Here is a 25,671-nt window from a genome sequence, read left to right on the forward strand (position 1 = left end):
ACGACTCTTGGAATATCAGAACTCTTTGCCAATGCCATGGTAATTGGTAGCATTCAAGACCTGGTGCTCCGTCAGGTCAGCCGAGTTCCTGAGTGACTGCACAAAAAGACAAAGGACCCTTTCCTTTGCCCAAGGTAAGAGCCAGAGGTCTTTACCTGGGCCCTGGGAGGGAGGGGTTTTGTTCTCCTCTCCCAATAGCATAAAGCTTTTGCTTTGAAGGCGGTTGCTTTTGCACTTCTGGGGAAGTAGTGGAGGCCTTATACTCCTTTCCTGGCAGCCACCATTAAATATTGCAACAACATGAGTGAAAAGAAGCCAAACTTAAAAGAGCATATACTGGGGGCGCCTGCGTGGCTCAGTGGGTTAAGCGTTCGACTCTTGGTTTCAGCCCAGGTCACGATCTCACGGTTCGTGATACGGAGCCCCGCACGGGGCTCCATGCTGACAGCACGGAGCCTGCTTGGGATTCTCTCTCCCTTTCTCTGCCTTCTCTTGCTCATGCACCGTCTGTCTCTCTCTCTCAAAATAAACAAATTAATTTAAAAAAGAATATGATTCCACTTAGATGATAAATTAGGAAAGGCAATTCCAATATATGGTGGCAGAAAACATCAGCTGTTGCTGGGGCCAGGAGTGTGAATGGGGATTGCCTGGTGAAGAAGCAGAAGGAATTTTCTCAGATGATGGACAAGTTCTGTACCTTGACTCTGGTGACAGTTACATGGGCATATACATTTGTCAGAACTCCTAGAACTGTGTGCTCACAATGGGTGCATTTTTCTTGAATGTAAATTAAACCTCAATAAAGTTGATTTTTAAAAATTACAAAAATTAGACACATAAATTCAATCACATCAGTATTAAGCATATTTGCTCAATAGAAGACACTGTTTACAAAGTTAATGGATGATAAATCAGAGAGATATTTGCAATGTCTAAACCGAATAATAAACTGCCATCAAAAAGTGAGATAAGAGGGGCACCTGGCTACTGGTAGAGCATGCAATTCTTGATCTTGGAGTTGTAAGTTCGAGCTCCATGGCAGGTGTAGAGATTACTTAAAAATAAAATCTTCAGGGCACCTGGGTGGCTCAGTTGGTTAAGCATCCGACTTCAGCTCAGGTCATGAGCTCACAGTCGGTGAGTTCGAGCTGTCAGCACAGAGCCTGCTTCAGATCCTCTATTCCCCTCTCTCTCTTCCCCTCCCCTGCTCATGTTCACTCTGTCTCTCTCTCAAAGATAAATAAATATTAAAAAATTTAAAAAATAAAATAAAATCTTACAAAAAATTCAGGAATAATAGCAGTGAAACTGACAAATCACTTAAGTAGTAATTAGTAAAATATATTGTGCAAACACCAAAAATACAGTTCTCAGACCAGGAACACTCAAACCAAAGCATGGAATGAGGCTCAGGAGTATATTGTTAAAAAGCAGTTTATAGGGGCGCCTGGGTGGCTCAGTCGGTTAAGCGTCCGACTTTGGCTCAGGTCACGATCTCACGGTTCGTGAGTTCAAGCCCCGCGTCGGGCTCTGGGCTGATGGCTCAGAGCCTGGATCCTGCTTCCGATTCTGTGTCTCCCTCTCTCTCTGCCCCTCCCCCGTTCATGCTCTGTCTCTCTCTGTCTCAAAAATAAATAAACGTTAAAAAAAATTAAAAAAAAAAAGAAAAAAAAGTTTATATAGTGAGAAAGTAGTAACTATTTCTCACAGTGATTTGTTGTTAGAATATTCTTAAATGATAAGGAATTGGTCAGTGGTTACCACCTATCAACCTTGGGAAACAGTTCAACTTTTGCTTGTGATTTCCAGAGGCATATGCAAGAAATGACCCAGGTCAAGTTAGTCTTGCAAAATAAGCTAAATTAAGCTTTGTTTGTATGACTAAAATGGTTTTGTCTGCTGAAGAATTTTCAAGCAAGCCTGGTCTCCATTTGTTTTTTATTTTAACATTATCTTGATTTTAAAACCAGATAAAGGCAGCACAAGAAAAGTATAGACCCATTTGACTTGTGAGCATAGATACAAAAATCCTAAATATAAGATTTGCCAGGCAAAATATTTCCTTTCCGGGAATGCAAGAATATTTTAATCAATGAAGTTCACCATGTTTATAGGCTAGGGGAGAAAAATCATATGATTGACATATGATAAACGCATAAAAATATTTGCTAACGTTCTACTTTGTAGATGATATAAAAACGATATGCTATGATTAAAACAATTTTAGCAAATTAGGAATAGCAGGAAGCTTCTTTTTGTGTAAAAATCGTTTGCCACCATGCTTTCACAAATATCATACCTGGAGGAGACACTTTAAACCCTTTTCCATTAAATGTTGGACCAAGACAAAAATTCCCATCTTCACCGTTACTGTGTAACTAACATATGGCTAGAGCCCCTAGCAAATGCTATAGGAAAGGACAAGAAATAGGAAATGTAAAGACTTGTAGTAGAAGCTGTACAAAGCCCCGTGACATCTCTCAATTTAGGGGTGTTTTCTTGTCCCTCAAGCAGGGCATGCTGGAAGTGCTGCCCAAGGGAGCAGCCCTTGGCCAAGGACAGATGGGGCTTGGGGGAAAACTTCCCATTTCCTTGCCTCTGGGGTGAGTTGACTCTGAAGTGTGTTGTGTCTTGGGTTCCAGAATTCCCCAGTGGGATTTAGCCCCAGGTGGCTGCAGTAGTAATCAGCTCCAAAGTGCATCATTTTTCTTTCTTTCTTTCTTTCTTTCTTTCTTTCTTTCTTTCTTTCTTTTTTTTTACAAGTTCATTTTGAGAGAGAGTGGGGGAGGAGCAGAGAGGGAGAGAGAGAGAGAGAGAGAGAGAGAGAGAATCGCAAGCAGGCTCTGTGCTGTTAGCTTGAAGCTCGATGCAGGGCTTGAACTCATGAACTGTGAGACCATGGCCTGAGCTGAAGTCGAGTGCTTAACTGACAGAGCCACCCAGGCGCCCCAAAGTCCATCTTTTACTGGCATCATGCCTCCCATTCCCTACTGGTGCCTCCCAGGTATTTGGCATCACCTCCCAAATAAACTACTTGTACCCAGATCCTGATCCTTCCGACTGGGGGAAAACGACCTAAGAATGGTGTCAAATGCTTTTTCTATGACTGTTGTGACTGTGACTTTCTCTTTTCCTTTGTCAGTGCAATGTCTTGACATTGATAGCTTTTCTGTTGTAAGACCGTTCTTGTACTCCTGGATAAACCTTTCTTGGTCATGATGTTTTTATTCACCTCTGGTTTCATCTGGCTAGTAATTTATTTTTCTCTCATTTAATTCATAAGTGAAATTAGCCTATAATTTTCTTTTACTGTCCTTATCTAGTTGTGGTCAATCTTATTTCATAAAATGAATAGAATTCCTTTTTTTCCTATCTTCTTAAAAAATGTTTATGAAGAGACGCCTGGGTGGCTCAGTGGGTGAAGTGTTGGACTTTGGCTCTGGTCATGATCTCATGGTCTGTGAGTTCGAGCCCCGTGCTGGGCTCTGTGCTGACAGCTCAGAGCCTGGAGCCTGCTTTGGATTCTGTGTCTCCATCTCTCTCTGCTTGCACTCTGTCTTTCTCTTTCTCTCTCTTTCTCAAAAATAAATATAAAAAAAATGTATATAAAGAGAGAAAAACAAAACAAAACAAAGCAAAAAGAATACATATAGGGGGAAATTATTTGTAGTGCTACATAACCTGATGTCTTTTGGTAGGTATAGACTTTTGATTTTTTATTTTCTTTATTGGTTATTAGTTTATTTAGGCTTTTGTTTCTTATTCAAATTATGTATATTTATAGGGCCCCCCGGGTGACTCAGTCAGTTAAGTGTCTGACTCTTGATTTCCACTCAGGTCCTGATCTCACAGTTTGTGAGACAGAGCCCTGGGTTGGGCCCTGCACTGACAGCTCAGAGTCTGCTTGGGATTCTCTCTCTCCCTCTCTCTCTGCCTCTCCCCTGCACTCTCTTTCTCAAAAATAAACATAGGGGCACCCAGGTGGCTCAGTCGGTTGGGCGGCTGACTTCGGCTCAGGTCATGATCTCACGGTCCGTGAGTTCGAGCCCCACATCGGGCTCTGTGCTGACAGCTCAGAGCCTGGAGCCTGTTTCCGATTCTGTGTCTCCCTCTCTCTCTGACCCTCCCCTATTCATGCTCTGTCTCTCCCTGTCTCAAAAATAAATAAAAGCGTTAAAAAAAAATTAAAAAAATAAACATTAAAACAAGAAATTATGTATCTTTACACATCATTTATATATATTATTTATATCATTTCTATTTTCTTGCACATGATTACCGATTTCATGTAGATTACAATTTATTTATGTTGGAGCACCTGGTTGGCTCAGTCAAGGAGCATGCGACTCCATCTCGAGGTCGTGAGTTTGAGCCCCATGTTGGGTGAGGAGACCACTTAATTTTTTTTTAATTTATTCACATAAATTTGTTTAAAATATCATTTTCTGATTTAAAAACCTTTACGGTACCCAATATTATATCTCTTTTTTCATTGTCTCCGGTGAATATTTTTCCTCTCTTTAAAATTTTTTTTTGACTAGTCTACTTGTTACTTCTGAAATGTTCCTCTAGTTTTGTTGAACCTGTTTGATTTCTTACAACCTTATTGAAGTACAGTTTACATGTCGTAATATTCACCCATTTCAAGTGTACAATTCAGTGATATTTATTTATTTATTTATTTATTTATTTATTTATTTAATTTATTTTGAGAGAGAGAAAGAGAAAGAGAGAGGGGCAGAGGGAGAGGGAGCGGGAGCGAATCCTAGGCAGGCTCTATGCTGTCAGTGCAGAGCCTGACACGGGGCTTGATCTCAGGAACTGTGAGATCATGACCTGAGCACAAACCAAGAGTCAGGCGTTTAACCGACTGAGCCACCCAGGCGCCCCTCAATTCAGTGATTTTTAGAAAATTTACTGAGTTGTGACATCATCACCATAATCTTATTTATTTATTCCTAGAGAGAGAGTACATGAATGTGGGAGAGGGAGAGTGGGGGGGGGGAGAGAGAGAGAGAGAGAGAGAGAGAGAGAGAGAGAGAGAATTTTGAGCAGGCTCCACACTCAGCCTGGAGCCTAACTCCGGGCTTGATCCCATGACCTTCGTATCACGACCTGAGCTGAAGTCGAGTCCGACTCTCAACTGACCCACCCACATGCCCATATACTCCAACTTTAGAATATTTTCATCACCCTAGTAAGGTTCTTCATGTCTATTTACAGTTAATCCCCATTTCATAGCAACATTAATCTATTTTCTGTCTCTGTGAGTTTGCCTTTTCTAGATGTTTCATGAAAATAGAGCCTTAAAATATGTGGTCTTTTGCCTCTTCCAGACATTTCGTATCAGCGAAATCATATGTGTTCTTTTGGGTTGGGCTTCTTTCACTTAATGCATTTGGATGAACCTCTCCATTTTTGTTTCTCATCTCATTTCTTTCTGGAGTGATCACAGAGCCAGTCACAGAGCCCTGGGTTGGTGCACCTGGGTCGGTGCAGGCCTGGGGATGAGCTAAGGCTTGGACCTCTCATCCCCTCAGACCTACAGCTTCTGCAAAGTCACAATCTCCACTTCCCAGTGGGAAAGACTTCCCCTTTGTCCCCTCACCCTCTTCGTGGAGTTGGTCAAATGGACAGAAACTAATGAAAGACCCGCCTTTCAGCTTGTTTGGGGAGGTTGAAACATTGGCTTTCTCAGTGAGAATTTTCCTTCTTTTAGTGGCAAAGACCCTCTACAGTTCTAACTGCTCGGGAAGGTGTTGGAACCTTTCAAACCTCTTGGCAACCTTTACTTGCAGACGTTACTTGGGGAACGTGTTGTGCAGACCACCACCAGCATCCCAGGCTTCTTTAGTTTTCCAAACTAAGAACTACACTTCATATTTGCACCCTGCTCAAGAAGGGGTGAAAACATCTCAATATTGGCATTCTCTGTAGGGGTGGGGATTCCCGGAGAGTGACATTCCCTGAAATGCTATTTGATTATGAGGTAGATTTATAATCCAGTCTTCCTACCCCTCAGCATGATTTATTTGGAAATGTAATATAAAAAGTGGCCAGGTTTTTTGTTTTTTTGTTTTTACCAGCAAAATGGGTTTATACAAGAATATAAGAAAATCACAATTCAGGACATGCACGCTAAGGCAAAACCATAGGCAAATACAACAGACGAAGGAAAATAACTTTATTTTATGGAGAAGGAGAAAGTTGGAGAGAATTGTTTGGAAGGAAATCCTATCAGAGAAAAGCAAGAGTTTGGGGTGATAATGGTTTTCCATTGACTGAGTTACCAGGGTAGTCAATTTCTTCCCCAAGATGCAATATGCATCTTTCCCTGTTGAGCCCTGTAATTGATGGTTTTCCTGTTGAATATTCTTACGTTGGGGTTTGCAATTGACAATTTTTCTGTAATTGACATCAAGTGCTGCCAGATCCCCCTTCTAGCCTCAGGACTCCGCTCTAGTGAGGTTTCTTTTTATCAATTTTCACAGAACCACCTTGTAGATTAGATAAAAGTATCATTGTCCCAGTGACAGCGAACAGTAGCTGGTACAGTGGCAGTGGGGCGTGTCAAACAGGCAGGATCAAAGATGATGATGGTCAAAGCAAACTTCAGTTGTATCTGTAATGAGCTCATTTTTTAAAATTGGGAAATTAAGACTAAGAAAGTTTTTACTTAATATGCATATATACCTTAAGATCCATCATAAAGCATGTGATAACTAAGTTCTTTCCCCCAGCCCTCTAATGCTGACCGGTTTGTGGATCCTGGTCGGGAAGAGCCCCTGGGAAGCAGGAAACGAGCGAGGAAGCCCAGGCCTCCAGGGACTGACGGCGGCCGCAAGGGGCGCAGCATTTCGTGCACTAGGAGGCAGCACCACGCCGAGGAAACCGCACTGGATCCGCCAACGGGATGTGCAGCCTGGGGCTGGTGCCTTTGCCCGCCGGGAGTCCTCACTTGAAAAGTGGGCGCGAGCAGAGCAGGCTTGCGGAGTAGTTGCGGGGCAGATTAAGTGATTAATGATGGCTTTCACCTTCTTGGCCTTTGGACAACAAATCAGTGGGCGTTCGCGAAAGCCAATTTGCTTCCCCTCTCGCCCCCACAGACATTTTGAGAGCCACGCGGCGTGGCTGGCCTCGCAGACCCGGGCCGGTCCCGCGGAAGGATGCCCTAAGCTCTGTTAAAGCCCAGCCCGTAGCTCGCGGGCGGGCGGCGCGCAGGGGACTACAGTTTCCAGAGTGCCCTGCGGCGACGGGCGGAGCCGGGGAGCGCCCGCAGCCAATTAAGGGGTCTTCGGGCGTTGCCGGGGAGCGGCAGGTGGAGCCGGGCCGTGGGTGGGCGCGGGGCCAGGTCCCCAGAACGCGTCCCGAGCCCCGGTGGGGGCGCGGCGCGAACTGGGCGGGCAGTCGGGAGGCGGCTCCGGGGACGGGACCGAGCGGGGGCGGGGACCGCGGCCGCCTGCGCGGTTCCGGGTGCTCCCGCCGCGCGCAGCCCGGGGCGCACTTGACCGGGGACGGGCTGCGGGGAAGGGCGGGTCTGGGGAGAACCCCCGAGCGCCGCGGCGTCCTCCAGCCCCTCCTCCTCGCGGCCGCCGGAGCCACAGCCTGAGCCCGAGCCGGAGCCGGCGCCACCTCGCCCCCCCGGCTCGCGCGCCCCCAGCCATGGCTTTCGCCAATTTTCGTCGCATCCTGCGCCTGTCTACCTTCGAGAAGAGAAAGTCCCGCGAATATGAGCACGTCCGCCGGGACGTGGACCCCAACGAAGTGTGGGAGATCGTGGGCGAGCTGGGCGACGGCGCCTTCGGAAAGGTTTACAAGGTGAGGGCGCTGGGGATGGGTGGCCCCGGGCGCGTGGACCGGGTCCGGAAGGAAGGGGCGCGGGCCCGGATCAGCCCTGGCCCCGGCTCAGAAGGGCGCAGAAGGGCTGCCGGCCCTGAACTCGGGGTTCCGCGCTTCGGTCCTGGTGACTCTTGTTCTTTGGGGAGACCCTCCCTCAGCCCGGCTGGTCCCTCCGTGCTGGGCGCCCCCTCTGGTCACGGCCGCTGCCCCCAGCTCGTTTCTGAGTACTTCCTGTGCGTCCGGCACCGCGCTCGGCGCCGCAGGGGGAGACAAAGGGGCGCTTATAGGACCTTGGCATCCGAGACGAGGCATCCGCCGTAAAACGGATTCTAGGCATACTTTGTAAGGCCACACAGATGCTGTGAGAATGCCGAGGCGTGGAGACCGAGAAACTTCTGCCGTGTCTGGAAGAGTTGGGATCGGTGGAGCTGGGGACACACCTGAACTTGAGCCAGAGCCAGGAAAGGAGGTGGCCCTAGAGTGAGGTGTTAGGCTTGGAAAGAAGGGGAGGTCAGGGCTCTGTGAATATTAGGCTGCAGGGATTGGATTTGACTGTGTGTGTGAGTCACAGCCGGGGAGCCTTCCAGTTTGCAGTCAGTCACCTTTCCCCCAGAGGAATAAGGGGGCAGAGAGCTTTTGTGGAGGGATGGGTGGGGCAGAGCTGATTAATTCTAGACACGTTTGCAGCAGGTCATTGTCTGGTTCCTGCGCCTGTGAACCAAGTCTGAGTTGCTGAGTTGTACTGGAGACCCAAACACATAGGGCTTGACTCCACCCTTCTCGCCCGCGCGCCCCCCGCCCCCCATCTCCTTTCCCTGAAGCTTTACTGAGAGAATCCCCCAGTTGCTGTGTAACTCCAGGAGGGGTCTTCCTTCCTAAGGCACCATCACCGTTCTTGGGGCTCCAGTTAGCTTGTACCCCACTCTGACCCCAGGATTGCCCTTTCAGGAGGCTGGCCCACAGAGGGGGCTTCTCCAGACCCACCTGCTCAGGACTTGCTCTCAAAGTGTAGTCCCTGGCATTAGCATCACCTGGGAGCTTGTTAGAAATGCAGACTTGCAGGTCCCGCCCCAGCCCTGCTCAATTAGAGCCTGCATTTTAACAAGATGTTCAGGTGATTGCTAAGCGCACTGAGTTTGAGAAGCACTGCGCCTAGGGGCAGTTTTGAGGCCATCCAGGCCCGCTGGGTGCCTGTGTTGTTACCTCACCACCTCTCCTCAGAGCCCGCACTTCCTGTTACAGGGTGGAACCCCCACTGGAGCAGAGGTCCTGTGGTTGGAGAAGCAGGCCTCTGTGTCACTCACACCCGTGGCTTTCTGGCTGCCTTGATTTGCTGCCCTTCTCTGCTTGAGGGCTCTGCTGTCTTTGAGGACAGCCAGCACATTCTTAACTTGGCACATCTCTTCTTTACCCTTCTCACAGCTGCGTCTTCCTCCTGGTGGCCCCAGGAAACTGCCCTCAGCCTTGCAGCAATCTTCCTGGACATGCTGCCTTCTCCAGTGGGAGCCTGCTCTTCCAGATGTGCCCTGACCACCACGAGGGCAGCTGGACCCTTGGTCAGCTTACCACATCCTTTTTGTCCAGAAGATGCAGTTGGTGTTTTTAGCGCACACTGTTGGCTCTCACTGATGTTTCTTGTCTGTTAGGGGCTGGCTTTCAATCGCAGTCTTGTCCCCCTCTCCCAGTGTATCCTGGCTCCATATGGATCATTTTCTTTCAAACCTAAATGCAGAACTTTGCTTTTATACTGGTTAAGATTTCCCCCTTGTCAGTTTCACTTGTCATTTCCGCCTGCTTTAGCCCTGTAAAACGCCCTTGCTACTCTGGAAGTTTCATGCAGAGGAGTGCATCTGATTCACAAGATGCTTTGTCTCCTGGTATCTCCAGAGTAAGGGGACCCTTTTTAAGTGAATCTAGTTCCCCAAGCTGTGAGCTGCCTCACACCATCTCAGAACCCCTGATTTTCTCATAATTAAGACAAGGGAGAGCTAGGCCAAGAGAGCTGTGTGATGGCTGATACTCTTGGACAATTTATTAGGTCACCTGCTTGGGCTTAGGGTGTGACCCGCTGATCTAACCCGACCTCATGTTGTGTGTGGGGATACTGATACTGGGGCCCTGGGAGAAGAAGGGACTAGAACCCAGGGCTCTGAGCTTCAGTTTAACACTTGCCTTAGTTACCAGCTAAGGAAGACCCATCCTGGATGGGAGATCCCTGTCACCCAGGCTTCCTATTCTGAAGTACTGCTTGCTCGGTCCCTTGACGTTGACGTAGAAGCAGGTATTGCTTTACGAAAGACTCCAGTCAGGGACCATAACTCTTTCCCACTTCATTGTTCCCTGGCATGGCCGCCGTGGCAGCAAAGGCCGGAAGGTCCATCTAGGTTTTATGGCTGGGCCCAGGACTTAACGTTTTGACACAGTGCCCGGGGAACTAGCTGGCTGTGAACTGGGGAAGTAATGGCACCGTCTCATCTTTCTGACTTAGAAGGAACAGGTTCTCCTGGCTCCCCACGTGGTGAAGACCTTCCCGAGGACTTCCCTGGCCTATGACGCCTTAGGGATCCCAATTTGTCAGATGCGTGTCAGGACAAGACTGATTACAGGTTTCCTGATGAGTCTTGCAGAAGCTCAAAGCCTAAACATTAGCAGTCTCAAGATAGGGAGCCCCTTTGCTCCCCTTCTCCCTGATAAACCAACATTTGGCCTCAGGAGAGGAGGGTTGGATTAATTTTGGGCGGAGTCAGGGTCCTTCTCACCTAATGTTTGTGGGATGCAAATGGATTTCAAAAGAAAATCATTTCTAGCTTATTACTAGGTACAAAGCAAATGTTACCATATATATGGTTTCAAATTTCTTATATCATTTCAAAATTTTTTTTTTTTCTTAATTTATTTTTTAAACGTTTATTCAGTTTTGAGAGACAGAGAGATACCATGAGCCGGGGAGGGGCAGACAGAGAGAGGGAGACACAGAATCCGAAGCAGGCTCCAGGTTCTGAGCTGTCAGCACAGAGCCTGATGTGGGGCTCGAACCCATGAACCGTGAGATCATGACCTGAGCCGAAATCGGCTGCCCAGCCAACTGAGCCACCCAGGCGTCCCCATTTCAAAATTCTTCTTAAAAAAATCATCTTTATTCTGAAGACAAGGTAGAAAGGGAAGGGAGTGTTTGATATCCTATTGAGTAGAACGAAGCTGCCTTTAAGCAGGTTGTGGTTGCTGTTTTGGCGGCCGGATGGTACTCGTGTGCTGAGCACAGAGTGAGCAAACATCAAGAGTTGGGTTGGGGGTGCCTGGGTGGCTCGGTTGAGCGGCAGACTCTTGGTTTTGGCTCAGATCATGATCTCACATTTTATGGGTTTGTGAGTCCAAGCCTCATGTTGGACTCCCCACTGACAACACCAGAGCCTGCTTGAGATTCTCTCTCTCTCCTTTTCTCTCTGCCCCTCTCCTGTGCATGCTCTCTCTTAAAATAAAAATAAACTTTTCTTTTTTTAATTGTTTATTTTTGAGAGAGAGTGAGAGAGAGAGTGAGAGTGTGTGTGTAAGCGGGGGAGGTCTAGAGAGAGGGGGAGACACAGAATCTGAAGCAGGTTCCAGGCTCTGAGCTGTCAGCATAGAGCCTGACACGGGGCTCAAACTCATGAACCTCGAGATTATGACCTGAGCCGAAGTCAGAGGCTCAACTGACCCAGCCACCCAGGCGCCCCTCAAAATAAAAATAAACTTTAAGAGTTGACTTAGCAGTCTGAGATTATTTTTCTGCTTTTTTTTTTTTTTTCTTTTTAAAGATTTTATTTTTAAGTAACCTCTACCCCCAATGTGGGACTCAAACTCACAGCCCTGACACCAGGAGTCACATGCTCCACTGACTGAACCAGCCAGGCGCCCCATTTTTCTGCTTCTTAAAAAAAACTATTTTGGTTCTGATCTTATGCTGCTTGTGAGCTGTTAAAAGCCTTATGATTTTGCAAAGAACGTTTTTTTTTTTTTCTGTAGGTAAAAAGAAAAACACCATCCTAATAAGTCCCATCCATTGCTTTTGACATTTTGATATATTTCCTTACAGACTTTATCAGCTTTTATGATGAGAAAAATGTTTTAATGCAGGGTTGGAATCATACAATCATACATACCTACAGTGTTGTATACTGTCTTTCGTTCCTAAAACATCTTTCTGTATTATTTTAAATGCTTCCTACATAGTTTTTGTGATGGCTCAGTACCGCCTTGCTCTTAATCTTACTGGATATTTAACTTTTTTTTTTAAATTAAATGATTTTTAAAAAAATGATTAAATGCTTATTAAGTGCTGTGTGCTGTGTTAAGCACTGTACATAATATAGTCAGTTCTGCTGTAATGTAAATAAGCGTTCCTAAAAATTTTGGAGCTGTGCAAAATCAGAAAGAATGGACGCCTTATAAGACATGCTGCTAAGGGCAGTGCTTAAAAAATGGAGGCAGGAGCCCATAAAAAAAAAAAAAAAAGGAAGCTAAGAACCCCGTGGTACAGTTGTACACAAGTTTTGCAGATAAGAAATACAAACATACTACAATAAATATAGCACCGTATGGTGAAAAAGAGCTGCCGGGTGCTGTGGCCGTGGGTGCGTTAGGGCAGGTGAAGCCATGGGAGGAGGGTTATCTGAAATCCGGCACTAGGTGGGACCCCAGATGTGGAGGGCTGTGGCCCAGAGGCCGCTGACAGATGTTTGAGGTGCATGCCTGTGTGTGGTGGGCATTTCTTTGCAGCTTGGTTTGGGTGGATGCAGTTTTCCGCGTTCACCTAGTGTTTCTGGCAGACAAAACTGCCCGTGAGCAAATTCACATTTAAGCGTCTTGATGAAATTGTTCCGCAGTATATCAGTAGTCTTGGGACAGAGTTGGCGTGTCCAAAGTGAGCATTATGGCTGAGCTGTACGTTGATGATGAGTTTTGCTGGTAAAGTTCTTTTTGTGTTTTAAATCCTTTTTCAGGCTAGACTCCCAGAAGGGCTTTACTGGGTTGAAGGGTATGCCTATTTGAGGATGATTTTTAAAAGAAAATGAGAGAAGTTAGTAGAGGCTTCCTTTTGCCCCTTGCTCTCGCCAAGGGCCAGTCCTCGAGTTCTCTGGGGCCTTGGAAAGGCCTGCCCTCCTTGGGGACCTCAGGTGCCCTTGGACCCAGAGAGCCATTGTTAACCCTCACCCTTCAAGTGCCATATCCTGCCCTGAGATTTCAGATGACAAAGCCGACAAAGGGGACGTTTGGTGAGGTGGGAGCCAGCTGTCAGGCCTTCCGCCCCTCCCGGCCAGAGTCATGCTTTCACCTCCTCTCCTGCCCTTAGTTTTAAGGCCCGGTTTCCGCTTCCTCTGGGGCTGCCGGGGCTGCCGAGGGCTTGGCCTGTGCGCCTCCCCTCCTCCTCCTCCGGAAAGAGATCTGCTCCCAGGCAGTAACCTTATTTCCGCTCAGCCTAGTGTTTCTAAATAGAAGTCCATGCTATTGTGAGTGTGTTCCTGGCTCGATCCTAAACTCAAGTGGCCCTAGCTTCCTGGGGTGTTGCCCACCTTGCGGGGTGGGGTGGCGGGGGTGGGGGTGTCTCTTGAGCAGCTGATTTAGCCCTGAGACCTTTTCTGGCTGGCTCCAGAGCAGGCCCTGGCGATGTGAGCTAAACAGCTAAGCAGATCCCCACCCTCACTTCCATCTGGGTCCCCTGACCTCTGGAGGTTACCCAGACCAGGGGACAACCGCAGGGACCGCCACCCCAAAGCCCCCAGAAAATAGCCCTGTGCCAGCTGCCGCTTAGGGCAGTACAGCAGGGTGATTAAGGGAAGAAGTTTGAGGGTCAGCAAGATCTGGGTTTCCACCTGAGCCAGTGACCTCCCACTCTGAGCCTCAGGCTCTTGTCTGTAAATGAAGGTGGTAAGTCAGAGGATAGGAGGGCCAAGGTGCTTGTAGCTCCTGATCCCCACCCAGGAAGTGGGCGGGAAAGGAAGATACTTTGTTATTGTTGATGCTCTTGGTATCACAAAGAGAAGGTCCTGGCCAGTTACTGCTGTTTAACTGGGGACCAGGAAGAAATACGTTCGTGTTTGTAGTGACACAGAACCAGCGTGAGTTCGCTCCTTGGTGAGTCACAGGTACAGGTGGAGTTGTCCCGCAAAAACTTGTGGCAAATAAGCACATCACGGGGAATAACTTCCAAAGCCGTGACTCCCAGAGCAAGGGTGCATGGGCTCCTTTTATTTAGGGTTGGGATGAATAGTTAGAAAGGGGAGCCTCGGGACCAGGTAGAAGCCGGCATAAAGTCAGGCATGTACCTGGAGGAAACATACCGATAAGTATATTCTGAGTCACGTAAATGAGGCTTGTGCTCCTTGGGCGGAGATTTTAGCTTTCTAACGAGAGAACGGTAACTGTCAGTCATTCCACAGGTCCCTCCGTGGTCCATCTGTGCAGGTGTGGGTTGGGGGTTGAGCTCAAAATGGTCCGGGGGGGTCTGGGCCGGCGGAGTTTGTCCTGGCCGTCCTTCTTGCTTGAGGGGTAGTTTCGATTTCCTTCGAGGATGCTGTGTCCATCGCGCCTTTTGCCCGAGTTAAGAGATAGTTGGAAAGAAGAGCCTGAGGAAAAAGGTGGGACAAAGGTCTGTGGGAACAAGCGGGTGAGCAGTACAGGACAGGTCTTGGGGGTCTAGCTGGTGACAGTAGCTTGGCTCTTATGCCAGGGCTCGCCACCTCGGCACTGTTGACATTTTGGGCAGGAATCCTTTGTTGTAGGGGCTGTCCGTGCATTATTGGGTGTTAGCAGCATCCTTCGCTTCCACTCGTTAGAAGTGCCACCAGGGCCAGCACCACCCTCCCCTCGGCCCCCCTAGTTGTGACGGCCCGAAATGTCTCCAGACGCTGCCACATGCTCTCTGGGGGGCAGAATTGCTCTAGTAGGGCACCACTGCCTCATTGGAGTGAACTGGCTCGATTCAGTATGGCAAACAGTATTTGTTCGTGTCTGCGGGTCAGGTCCCTGAGTGTAGGATGGGAGACTCAGGCCTTGCAGCCAGGGGGACCAGCGTTCGAATCCTGGCTGTCCCACTTAGCAGCTGTGCGATCTGAGCCTCAGTTTTCTCATGTGTACAGTGGGGCTGAGACTAGGACTCACCCCCCACGAAGGGCACAGCAGTTGGCTCAGAGGAGGTGCTCCGTGGTGCCAGCAGCCTCCTCTGCTGCTTGGTGGGGGGAGGACACAGGGGGTTCTGCTGGGGAAAGTGGAGAAGGGGGAAGGCTTCCACCAGGCAGGGCAGGTGGGGTGGTGATAGCAAGCTGGAGAGAAGGAAGCCTGGGCCAGGAGAGAGGTCAGATAGTGAGGCCTGAGGTTGCCAGCCTGCACACTGATTTGTGTGGCTCCCACGGTGGCTGAACCAAATTTGAAGCGATTGCCAGCATTTTGAAATCATGTGTCACATAAAAGCCCCCCTTCCCTCTGGCTACCACCAATCTGTTCTCTGTATTTATGAGTCTGTTTTTGGTTGCTTTGTTTGCTTTTTTTCCCTAGATTCCACATATAAGTGAAATCATATGGCACTGGTCTTTCTCTGACTTACTTCACTTAGCATTATACCCTTTGGGTCCATCCGTGTTGTCCCAGATGGCAAGATCTCATTTCTTTTTATGGCTGATTAATAGTAACATATAAAGTCTTCTTTATCCATCTCTCTACCACTGGACACGAGTTGCTTCCATATCTTGGCTATTGCAAATAATGCTGCAGCAGACATCGAGGTGCATATGTCTTTTTGAATTCGTGTTTTCACTTTCTGTGGGTAAATACCTGGTAGTAGAAATACTGGATTGTGCGGTATTTCTATTTTTACGTTTTTGAGGAACCTCTGTCCTGTTTTCCACAGTAGCTTCAGCCGTTTGCCTTCCCACCGGCAGTGCATGAGGGTCCCTTTTTCTGCACACCCTCACCAACACTTGTTTCTTGTTTTTGATACTAGTCATTCTGAGTGTGAGGTGGTATCATTGTGGTTTTGATTTGCATTTTCCTGATGATCAGTGACGGTGAGCGTCTTTTCATGTGTCTATTGGCCAGCAATTTTTTGTTTGGTTCTTATTTTTCAATTCACATCCAAGTTAGTTAGCATATAGGGCAATGTTGATTTCAGGAGTGGAATCTAGCGATTCATCCCCTACGTAGAACTCCCAGTGCTCGTCCCAACAAGTGTCCTCCTCAATGCCCATCACCCATTTAGCCCATCCCCCCACCCACAAGCCCTCCAGTAACCCTCAGTTTGTTCTTTGTATTTAGGAGCCTCTTATGTTTTGTCCCCCTTCCTGTTTTTATGTTATTTTGCTGGTGGCCACCAGTTTAATAGTATATTCTATTTAACCCAATATATCCAAAGTATCATTTCAGGATATAATCAATATAGAATAAAAGAGATATTTAATATTCTTATTCCATATTCAGTCTTTACAATCGGTTTGTGTTTTGTGTTTCCAGCACCTCTCAGTCTGGGCTAGCCACATTTCAGGTGCTCAGTGGTGACATGTGACTGCTGTTCGGTACAGTGCAGATCTGGCCTCTGACGTTTACCAACACCTTGTGCCTTCCTCCTGGGCCCCTCTACACATTTCTGTTGCCGCCTCAAGTCCAGTGGTCAGTGGGTTTGGGAGCTGGGCATGGCCGGAGGGGCCGGCTAGGGCAGGGCCAGATCAAGAATACTATTTGGCGGCCCAGTCAAGAAGGTCTCGAATGCCAAGCTGAGGAATTTGGTTGTGTTGGTTTTGAGCTCAGCTAATGTCCTGCCTGCCCTGTGTCCAGGGCCTGACCAGATCAGCCTCCCGCAGTGTTAGAGTGGAGCTAGTTTTGGATGGTCACCAGAGGAGGGGAGTTGGGGGATGTCAGAGCCAGGGTTCCTGGCTGCCCAAGGCCGGGGTAGCCATTAATGAGTGAAGGCTGGGACAGAGTGGCCACACCCTGCTGGCTGGAGCAGGTGGGGGTAAGAGGAAAGGCCAGAGCTGTGGTTGGGGCCCAAGTCAGAGCCCAGGGAGAAGCACTGATGGAAGGCAACCAGTCCAAGAATGAGATGTTGTACCATGGGCAGGAGGCATGGAAGATTCTAGAGAGCAAGGGATGGTAGTTAGGAAGAGGCAAGAAGTTAGAGAGGATGAGGTGGGAAGGGAAACTCACATTTGCCCGGGATCAGAGATGGCGTAGGAACTTGGATGAGTTTCTGGAGTTAGAGCTTGGCTCGCTGCCTCTTGCGGTGATCCCGAGAGAAGTACTTACCCATGTGCCTCTGTGTCTTTAGCTGCAAAACGGCACTGGGAGGAGTACTGCTGCAGGGTGGTTGGAGAGTGAAATAACCCAAGTGGTAAACCACTTGGCCCAGGACCTTGGAAAAGCTCAAATACAGGTTAGCCACTGGAATTATTAATTGAGCACTTCCCGTGTGCCAGGCACTGTGGGTTCCAAGGTGAACAAGATAAATGAGTGGGGAGGTGCTCTTCTTATCTGTTCATCGTTGATGCTTCTGCCAACCTCGGGAAGGGCAAGGGTTAGTTAGCATCCTCTCTCCGCACCTGACGAAGCAGAGGCCCAGAGAGGTACCTGGATGGACTTGCTTCGGCTCACACCGCTTCTCCGTGGCAAGGCTGGGACTTGAACCTAGATGTCTCTGGCTAGGAGCCTAAGCCTTTTCTACTTGTACACTATGGAGGGAAAGACGAGGGGGCTTAGTGTGAGGAGAGATTCCCAGGCCACCTCAGTGTGGTGTCTGCTTGTGGCCTTGGCGTTTCTGTGCCCAGCGACGTGACCCTCCTCCCTAGGCCTGGCTCAACCTTAGCTGGGTCTGGGCCCCGAGATGGGGGCGGTGGCCTCTCACATGCAGAGGAAGTGGTGACTAGTGTAGGCAGGGCTCAGGCTCACAGAGGAAGTGGTGGGGGAAGCTGGGTGCTCCTGGCCTCCTCCTGGGGCTCTGGTGGGTGTGGGCGTGCTGGTGCCACAGCATCCTAAGGTTCTGGGTGCCCCTGAGTGCTGCCAGCAGGGTAGGGAGGCATGTTACTCCGAAGAGCTTCTTCCTCCCTTCTCCTTTCTCCCCACCCCCCTTCTCCCTCCTCCCCTGCACTCACCTTCCTCTTCACTCACTCTTTTCTCTCTTCCCCTTTCTCTCTGCTTTCCCCTTTGCTACACTTTTTTTTTTTTCCTTCCTTTCCCCATAGCTTGCTTATTTTGTTTTCTCACTAACGGGCAATACCAGAACCAGAATTGAGGCCCTGAGACTCCAGAGGATTAACCACTGTGCTAGTGACTAAAGCGTTAACTGTAGCCAGCCTCTGTCCGGTGGGGGAGGGGCCACTGAGAGGAGTTGAAGGAAGGACATCCCTTTTCTGTCTCAGGACCTTTGCACTTGCTGCTCTCTCTGCCTCCCACTCTCTTCCCGCTACTCTGTGCAACCAGGGCTCCTTCTCATCCTCTGGGTCTCGATTGACACGTCCCTTCACAGGCCTGCTCTGACTACCCCTCCCTGGCCATGGTGACAGTTCCCTGCTGATTTCTTTCGGAGCTCCAGCCACAGACTGGGTTTCTTTTGCGTGTTGACTTGTTTATTTTTCTTTCCTCTCTGGAAGATGTAAGGTCCCCGCAGGCAGGGAGTTCTCCATTTTTTTTTGTGGCCAACGTAGTAGATGCTCATAGCAGATGCTTAGTTAATTTCTCCTGTGTGAATGAACAACGAATGAGTAAATGCTAGCCCTAGCTTCTTCTCTGTAGGCAGGCCCAGCACTGTGCTAATGAGTGTAGGCACAGGGGTCCCTGCTGAGCTTTCTCCTAGTTTCCCTGCCTCCTTGCTGTGTGACTTTGGGAAAGTCGCCTCACCTCTCTGAGCCTCAGCATCTTGAGCTGTAGAATGAGGATCGAGATAGCGCTTCCCTTAGAAAACTTAATAGAAGATGGAGACCTGGCCAGTCCTTACCATCCATAGTGCTCAGAATGGAGGGAGAAGTAAATGCCGTTGTGGTGCTGATGATTATTCCTGCTGGTTGACCAGCACACCTGGCTCCTGAGGGTTGGCAGGCAGAGTCCCTGGAGGCCCCTGGTCCGCCTCCCCTTTCTGGTCATGCAGGAGGCTGCTTCTTACATAGAAGTTGGTGTTTCGGGTTCCCGGGGGTCAGCCGGAAGCTTCTTGCTCTCCTGCCCAAGAACGTGATAAAGAGGCTCCACCCGGCCTTTGGGAAGTTCGCTCCCTGCCTGCTCCGTTGGGTCCAGGGTGGCCGCTCTGGGTGGTGAAAGAGCAACATTCATGCCCCAGAGGGCACGCCTGCCTTTGCCCTCCTTCCTGGAAAGCTCCGGCCTGTTCTGTCTGGGAGCCCAGGCCCAATTCTTGGCCCCTGAGGCTGTTGCCACCATCAAAGCTGGCTTTGTCACCCTGAGGCAATGACCCCATCGGAGCTGGCCTGCTTCCCTGTTTGGCCTGGAGATTCTTTCTACCTTTGTTTTGCCGCTTCGCGGGCTCTGGTCCCCTGGCTCTTATTCAAGCCTCCTCCTCCCTCGAGTGCCCTCCACCCCCACCCCGCTTTGAGGTGACAGGAAACCCACTGCTGCTTCTGTTGGCCAAGGAGGGAGCCGGGGACTGGTGCCTACAGTAATGAGGAACCGGTGCCGGCTCTGGCCGAGGCACTGCTCTGTCTGTAGACCGTCTGAGGCCGACAAGGTGAACCTCAGAAGGCCTGTGGCGCACCTCCCACCTCCTAGGGGAGCCCCGCCTCCGAGGCTCCTACTTGGTGGTGCAGGAGTCCCGGCTCGGCCATTGTCGTCTTTTTGCTGTGTGACTTTAGGCGAGTGACGTTACCCCTTTGAGCCTCGGTGTCCTTTTCTGCAAAATGGGGATAATACCGTTCCTCTCACAAGTGGGACGTAGTTCTTGTCCCGCACCATGGAATACCGGCAGGAGGTATTCCCAAATGCTCACGGCAGTTTTTCTGGGAGTATCGGTGTTTTTTTTGTTTTTTTTTTTTTTTTAACTGAAGTATAATTCACGTGTATGTGATGTAATGTATAATTAATGGCACTAGTTTCATCTCGTGGTGATTCGACAGGTCTGTGTCTTTAACACCTGCAGTCTTACGAGGCCAGTACCCAAGGACACGCAGCCAGGATACAGCAGGACTGGCCTGCGCCTCGCTTCACATATTTATTACATCTCGTGTCAGCCAGGGCGTGGGGAGGAGGGCTGTCAGCCTGCACGACCATGAGGCCTGAAGCGGCCCAGCCATTTGGAGAGCTTGTCTGGCATCTCGTGATGGAGTCTCGGGCCCCTGGATGCAGCACCATGTGACGGCGTGGAGTGGCCTGACCATATGTCCGACCCGTCATGGCCTTGCCCTTTAGCAGAGCAGTCTGCAGCTATTGGAGCTGATGCCGCGGCAGAGTGTCCTGTGATCCACAGGGCCGATCATGACGCCTTGTTAAATGGCATGACTGTCCCCGCGTACAATACACGAGCATACTGGTCAGTGAAGTGAAAATGACAAATCAGTGTGTACAGTTTAACCCCACTTTTATAAGGTATGGGAGAACATATCCGTGGAGAGAGAGAATAGTGAACAAACATTTGTGGGGTGCTCACTTCGGGCCAGCCCTGCCCCGAGCGTCGGTCACATATTAATTAGCTCAATGAATGCCCACAACAGCCCGCGAGGCAGGAACTGCTTAGCAAAAGGAGGAGAGTGAGGGACAGAGAGGCCACATAAGTCCCCTGGGGTCACACAGCTGGGAAATGTTAGGGTGGGTTCAGCCACAGCAGGCACAGGCAAGAGGTGCTACAAAGTGCTGCAGGCAGTTTTCTCTGGGATTATGGGTGTTTTTCTTTAACTGAAGTATAATTAATGCACAGTGTTCTATTACGTGGACCATGTAACGATTCAGTAGTTCAGTGTAAAACTCCGTGCTCACCACGGTCAGCGGTTGCCATCTGTCCCCAAACAACATTATCACAATATCATTGACTACATCCCCTATACTGTAATTTTTATCTCCATGACTTATTTTATAACTGGACGTTTGTACCTCTTAATCCCCTTTATTTCACCATCCCCCACCCACCTCCCCTCTGGCAACAACCAGTTCTCTGTATTTAAGTGTCTGTCTGTTGGTTCATTTGTGTGTTTTTTAGATTCCTTATAAAAGTGAAATCATAAGGTGTTTGTCTTTCCATCTCATTTTGTTTCACTTAGCGTGATACCCTCTAGGTCTGCTCAAGGGATTATGGGTGGTTTGATTGTCTTCTTTGTAATAATACATTTTGAAGACTCTTTTGTTTTTTAATGTTTATTTTTGGGGGGGAGCAGAGAGAGAGAGAGAGAGAGAGAGATTGAGAATCCCAAGCAGGGGCTCGAACTCACAAACTGTGAGATCATGACCTGGGCTGAAATCAAGAGTTGGATGCTCAACCGACTAAGGCAGCCCTGGAGAAAGGTGCTTCCTTCTTTCTTCCCTCCCTCCTCTCTGCTCTTGACCCTGGGCCACCCTCCTGCTGTGACTCAGCACCCATTCCTCTGCGGGCCATCCCCTGGCTCCAGGGGGCTTGGGAGAGGTGGGAGCAGTGTCTCTACATCACCTTTCTCACCTCCTTTATCAGCACTAGGTGAGGTTGGATCCCCATCGCTTCTGAAGAGCTGAGATCTGAAGGCTCCCACATCCCTGGCCTAGTTGGACAGCTTGCCCGGGTTTTCTGTCAAGGCCACGGTGCGACATCTTTTAGGCTAATCCTGTTGGGTTTTGTTTTTTTATTTGCTAGCCCAGAAGGATTTGGAGGCTCAGGCGTTCCCTGCTGTGTCAGGATGGCTCGCCAGACGTCTCTTCCCACCCCCCCCACCCCCTGGGAGAGAGTATTAAATGGCCGTCTTTGGAAGCCATACCACTCCTCTGCTTTGTGCTGCACAATCTTTGCCATCCTTAAGTGTCACTTGTTCTGAAACTTGGCACTCTCGTTCGTCCTGAGCTGAAACTTGGCCCAGCGATTATTGATAGGGAAGTGGTTTCTCTCCACTTGGCAGGACTCAGTAAGTGTGTATATCCTGCTCAGTCAGAGGCTTGGGCTTCCCCAAGGTAGAGAGGAGACAGCTTTCAAAACCAGAGAACAGCTAGAGATTCAGGAATATAAATACGTTGAGGAGAAAAGGGACTTCTTGTCACTTCCATTCCATCCTTAGGCGGAGGGCATCGTTTCTTTTTTTGCACGGCGATACAAATGCCAATTCAGCCATCCACCCATAACTTAAAAATACGTAGTGTGTACTATGGCTGAACATGGTGGCAGATATATTGGTGAACAAGCTAAACATGCTTTTAGGCTTTTGAAAGTGAAACATACACGGTCCTAAGTGAGGAACGTAACAGCCAGTAGTTAAGCCACTAACCCATGGTGGTTTATAAACTTTCTCGTGTGTCTCTGGAATTGTCCACATCTCTGCCGGGAAACTAAAGTCTGGTTCCTTGCCTTCCTGAAGGGCGCTTAGCTGGTAAGTAGTAGAGTCGGGATTTGAACCCAGCTTCTGTGCTTTTTCCATTCCACAAATCATTTGATGGAAATTTGCCCATTTCTAAGTTTGCCAAGATGGGGACCTGGGTGGAATGGAGTAGGGTAGGTGCCTGTAGAAAAAACTTTCTTGGCTACAATATTAAGGGAAGGAGAGAGTCTGGTGTTCACAGAAGCCAACAGTGTAGCTGAGGGTGCCTGGGTGGCTCAGTCAAGCATCTGACTCTTGATTTCGGCTCAGGTCATGATCTCAGGGTTTGTGAGTTTGAGCCCCGCATCAGGCTCTGCACCGACAGCACAGAGTCTGCTTGGGATTCTCTCTCCCTCTCTCTCTGCCCCTCCCCTGCTTGCTCATGTGTGCGTATGCACGCGTGCAAGCTCTCTCTCTCTCTCTCAAATAAATAAACTTAAAAAAAAAAAAACAGGCTCTATTGCCTTTTGGAAAAAAAGATTTGATGATTGTTTACTGTCTAGTCATACTTTTCATTCCTTTCTTCCTGTCTCACACACACCTGTTCTCCCATCCACCCGTTCGTAGTCCTGCTTGCTCACTCTCCTGTCCGTCCATCCTGCCATATGCCCATCCTTCCATGTAGCCCTCTGTCCCTCCCTCTCTTCCACTAACCCATCCACCCACCCTCCTTTTCATGCACCTGTCCATCCAGCTCCCCGTCCACTACCCACCTGCCCATCTGCCTACCCATTCTCTCATCTTCCCATTTACTCAGCCTCCCAGACTCCTATCCACTAGATATTCTGTGCGAGGCTCTGCAGGGTGGACTAGAATGAATTAGACATGGGCTTAGCCTTTCAGAGCTCACAACGAAGTCAGAGAGAGAATCTTGGAACACCAATGCCTGGGGTACCAGGAGGTCTGTGAAGAAAGCCCTACTAAGGTGTGAAATGGTAGTAGGGGAGTTGGGGTTCTGAGAGCACTTCAGGGAACAGGCTGTGGAGTTAGACTTTGTGGGATAAACACACGTATGGGGAAGGCACTCCAGCGGGGGGAAGAAACGCGTGGAAGTAGGAAGCAGGAGGGCACTGGCCATAGCAGGGGGTGCATGTGGAGGAGTACTGGACTCCCAGAAAAGTAGAAGGGGTAAATCACCCGGGCTCCGTGTCCCAGGCCGGGGAGTTTGAGCTTTGCATCAGCAGCAGGGAGCCATTGAAGTTTGCCCCCAACGGGTTTCTGGCTGAAGGGAGTGAAGGAAGAGAAGGGGAAGGAGGATGGGCACACGTAGAAACTGGGTGGGAACCCCTGGAGATACTTCCTCTGGGGGGCTCCTGAAGGGGAAAAGCACTGGGCAGAAGGCTGGGCCTGCGTCGAGTCCTGACCGCACTTCCTAGCCGCCTGACCTGGGACAGGGCCTTCATTTTTTCTTAACAGGGGCAGACAGAACAGCAGCCTACCTCGTGGACCTATGCCGGATACTGGTGAGGGGATGCTTATCCCCCCTCAAGAGATCTCAGGAGGTCTTGGCCGGCCTTCTTCCCGAGGCCCACAAGACCCAAGTGTCCGGAAGGCTGGGCTGTGGAACACAGACTCCCCTCCTCGACTGACTCATGCCTGCCAGCCAGGGGTGTTAGTGGAATCTGAACCCAAGGCCACACTGGCTCTGTGTCTGGTGCCCTCAGGCCACCCTGCTTGGATTTATGTTGGGCCCCTTCCCTTGCACGTGGCCCGTCCTGCTGTGACCTTGTGGGGCCAGATTTCCTCCCTCCATAATAGAGTGGAAGCCTTTCCCGTGATTGGTAACAGACCTCACCACACAAAGATAAAATGTTTTCGGGCAGGGACACCACAGCTGTGTATCGTAGGACACAGACCAGGCTCGTTCTTGGTTCCAGCGGCCTGACCCATGTTTGACACATGCCTGGCACAGCCATCCAGAATCCAGAGGGCGGGGAAAATAGAAACCTTTAGCCTTGTCTACTCCATTCTCTGGCTCTGACCCACATGCCTAGGCTGTTCATCTGACAGGTCAGCTGGGAGCCTTCCTTCACGCCTGCCTTCCGGCCAGGTTGCTAGGAGACCGGACTCCCTAACGATCACCACCTGAGGTTCTACCCACTCTTTGCACTTGAGACCTTTGTTTCCTCCTCGACAAAGAAATACATGTTTCTGAGGCTGGGTCTGGAACATGGGAGTGAGTTTCAGATGCTCCCTCACCTTTAGGAGAAAGTATTTTCTGCCAGGTTCAGCCTTATGTTCAAAGCTGCTTCCTAGAACTTTTTCCAGTGATAGGAACATTGTTTCTCCTCTCTTCAGTGTGGCTGGTAGCTGCCATATTGGACAGCGCAGCTCAAGTGGGTTCCTGAGAGGACGAGGGTGACCATGCCTGGATACATTCAAGACGAGGTCAAGATAAAATGGTTACTTGTAGGGCACCATCCTCCACTGTCCTTGCTGGGACCCCTGTGGATAATTGTCAGATGCCATTGAGGGAAATTAACTTTTACAAGCGGCTTGTATTCCTTATGCTGTGTTTTCAGGTTCTCCTGATTCGTAGGTGCAACGATCTCCCCAAAGTTCTCGCTTAGCCCCATTTTATTAGCCTGCTTTGTTGGCATACTATTATGGCTTAATTATTTTTTCGCATTACTATATTGTTTTTCTAGTTATCATCTTAAAGGGTTGCTTAATATCCCACTGAGTTAATTTGACCACTGTCTTACTGTTGAACATTTAGGTTCTTTCTGGGTTTTTTTGCCATTGTTATGGACTATGGTGACCATGCTCCTAGTACATTTCTTTTGTTGTCTTTATTTAAATAATTTCCTGGCCTTACTTTCTTAGGAATGAGGGCTGATAGGCTTAAAAGATATAGTTAAGGATTTTAAAACCTATTGCTGGCTTTTGTCTTTGGAGGATTGGATCTGGACGCCAGTCGGTTATCCGACTTCGGCTCAGGTCACGATCGTGCAGTTTGTGAGTTCCAGCCCTGCGTCGGGCTTGCTGCTGGCCATACGGAACCCCGCTTCAGATCTTCTGTCCCATTCTCTCTCTCTGCCCCTCCCCTGCTCACATTCTCTCAAAAATAAACATTAAAAAGAAAATGAATCTGTATTTTTTGTCAGTAATGAGTATACCCATTTTACCACCCTCTTTGTCACCAGTCCTGGAAGTTGTCATTCCTTGTTTTTGTTAATTCAATAATTATAAATCTCTGCTTTTTTGGAGGAGGGTTTTGGGGGCGGAAGTATCCCCTGGTTTCTGTTGTCTGTGGCCTGTTAGTAACCATGTTTTCCACTTGGGGCTTTGTGTCCTGGGTTATCAGTTAGGTCCTCGGAGGGGCCTCAGTGAAGATCAC

General features: G+C 49.1%; 1 protein-coding gene across 1 annotated transcript in view; it reads left to right on the forward strand.

Annotated features, from left to right (window-relative positions):
• Positions 1-7,323: 7,323 nt before the first annotated feature.
• STK10 (serine/threonine kinase 10) overlaps positions 7,324-25,671 on the forward strand; it is a 116,394-nt gene continuing 98,046 nt past the window's right edge. Inside the window, exon 1 of the mRNA XM_045501468.1 lies at positions 7,324-7,821. Coding sequence (XP_045357424.1) covers positions 7,666-7,821 — 156 coding nt within the window. The 5' untranslated portion in view covers positions 7,324-7,665. The remainder of the gene's footprint in view (positions 7,822-25,671) is intronic.

Source organism: Leopardus geoffroyi, chromosome A1 (assembly GCF_018350155.1).
Source record: "Leopardus geoffroyi isolate Oge1 chromosome A1, O.geoffroyi_Oge1_pat1.0, whole genome shotgun sequence".
NCBI lineage: Eukaryota > Metazoa > Chordata > Mammalia > Carnivora > Felidae > Leopardus > Leopardus geoffroyi.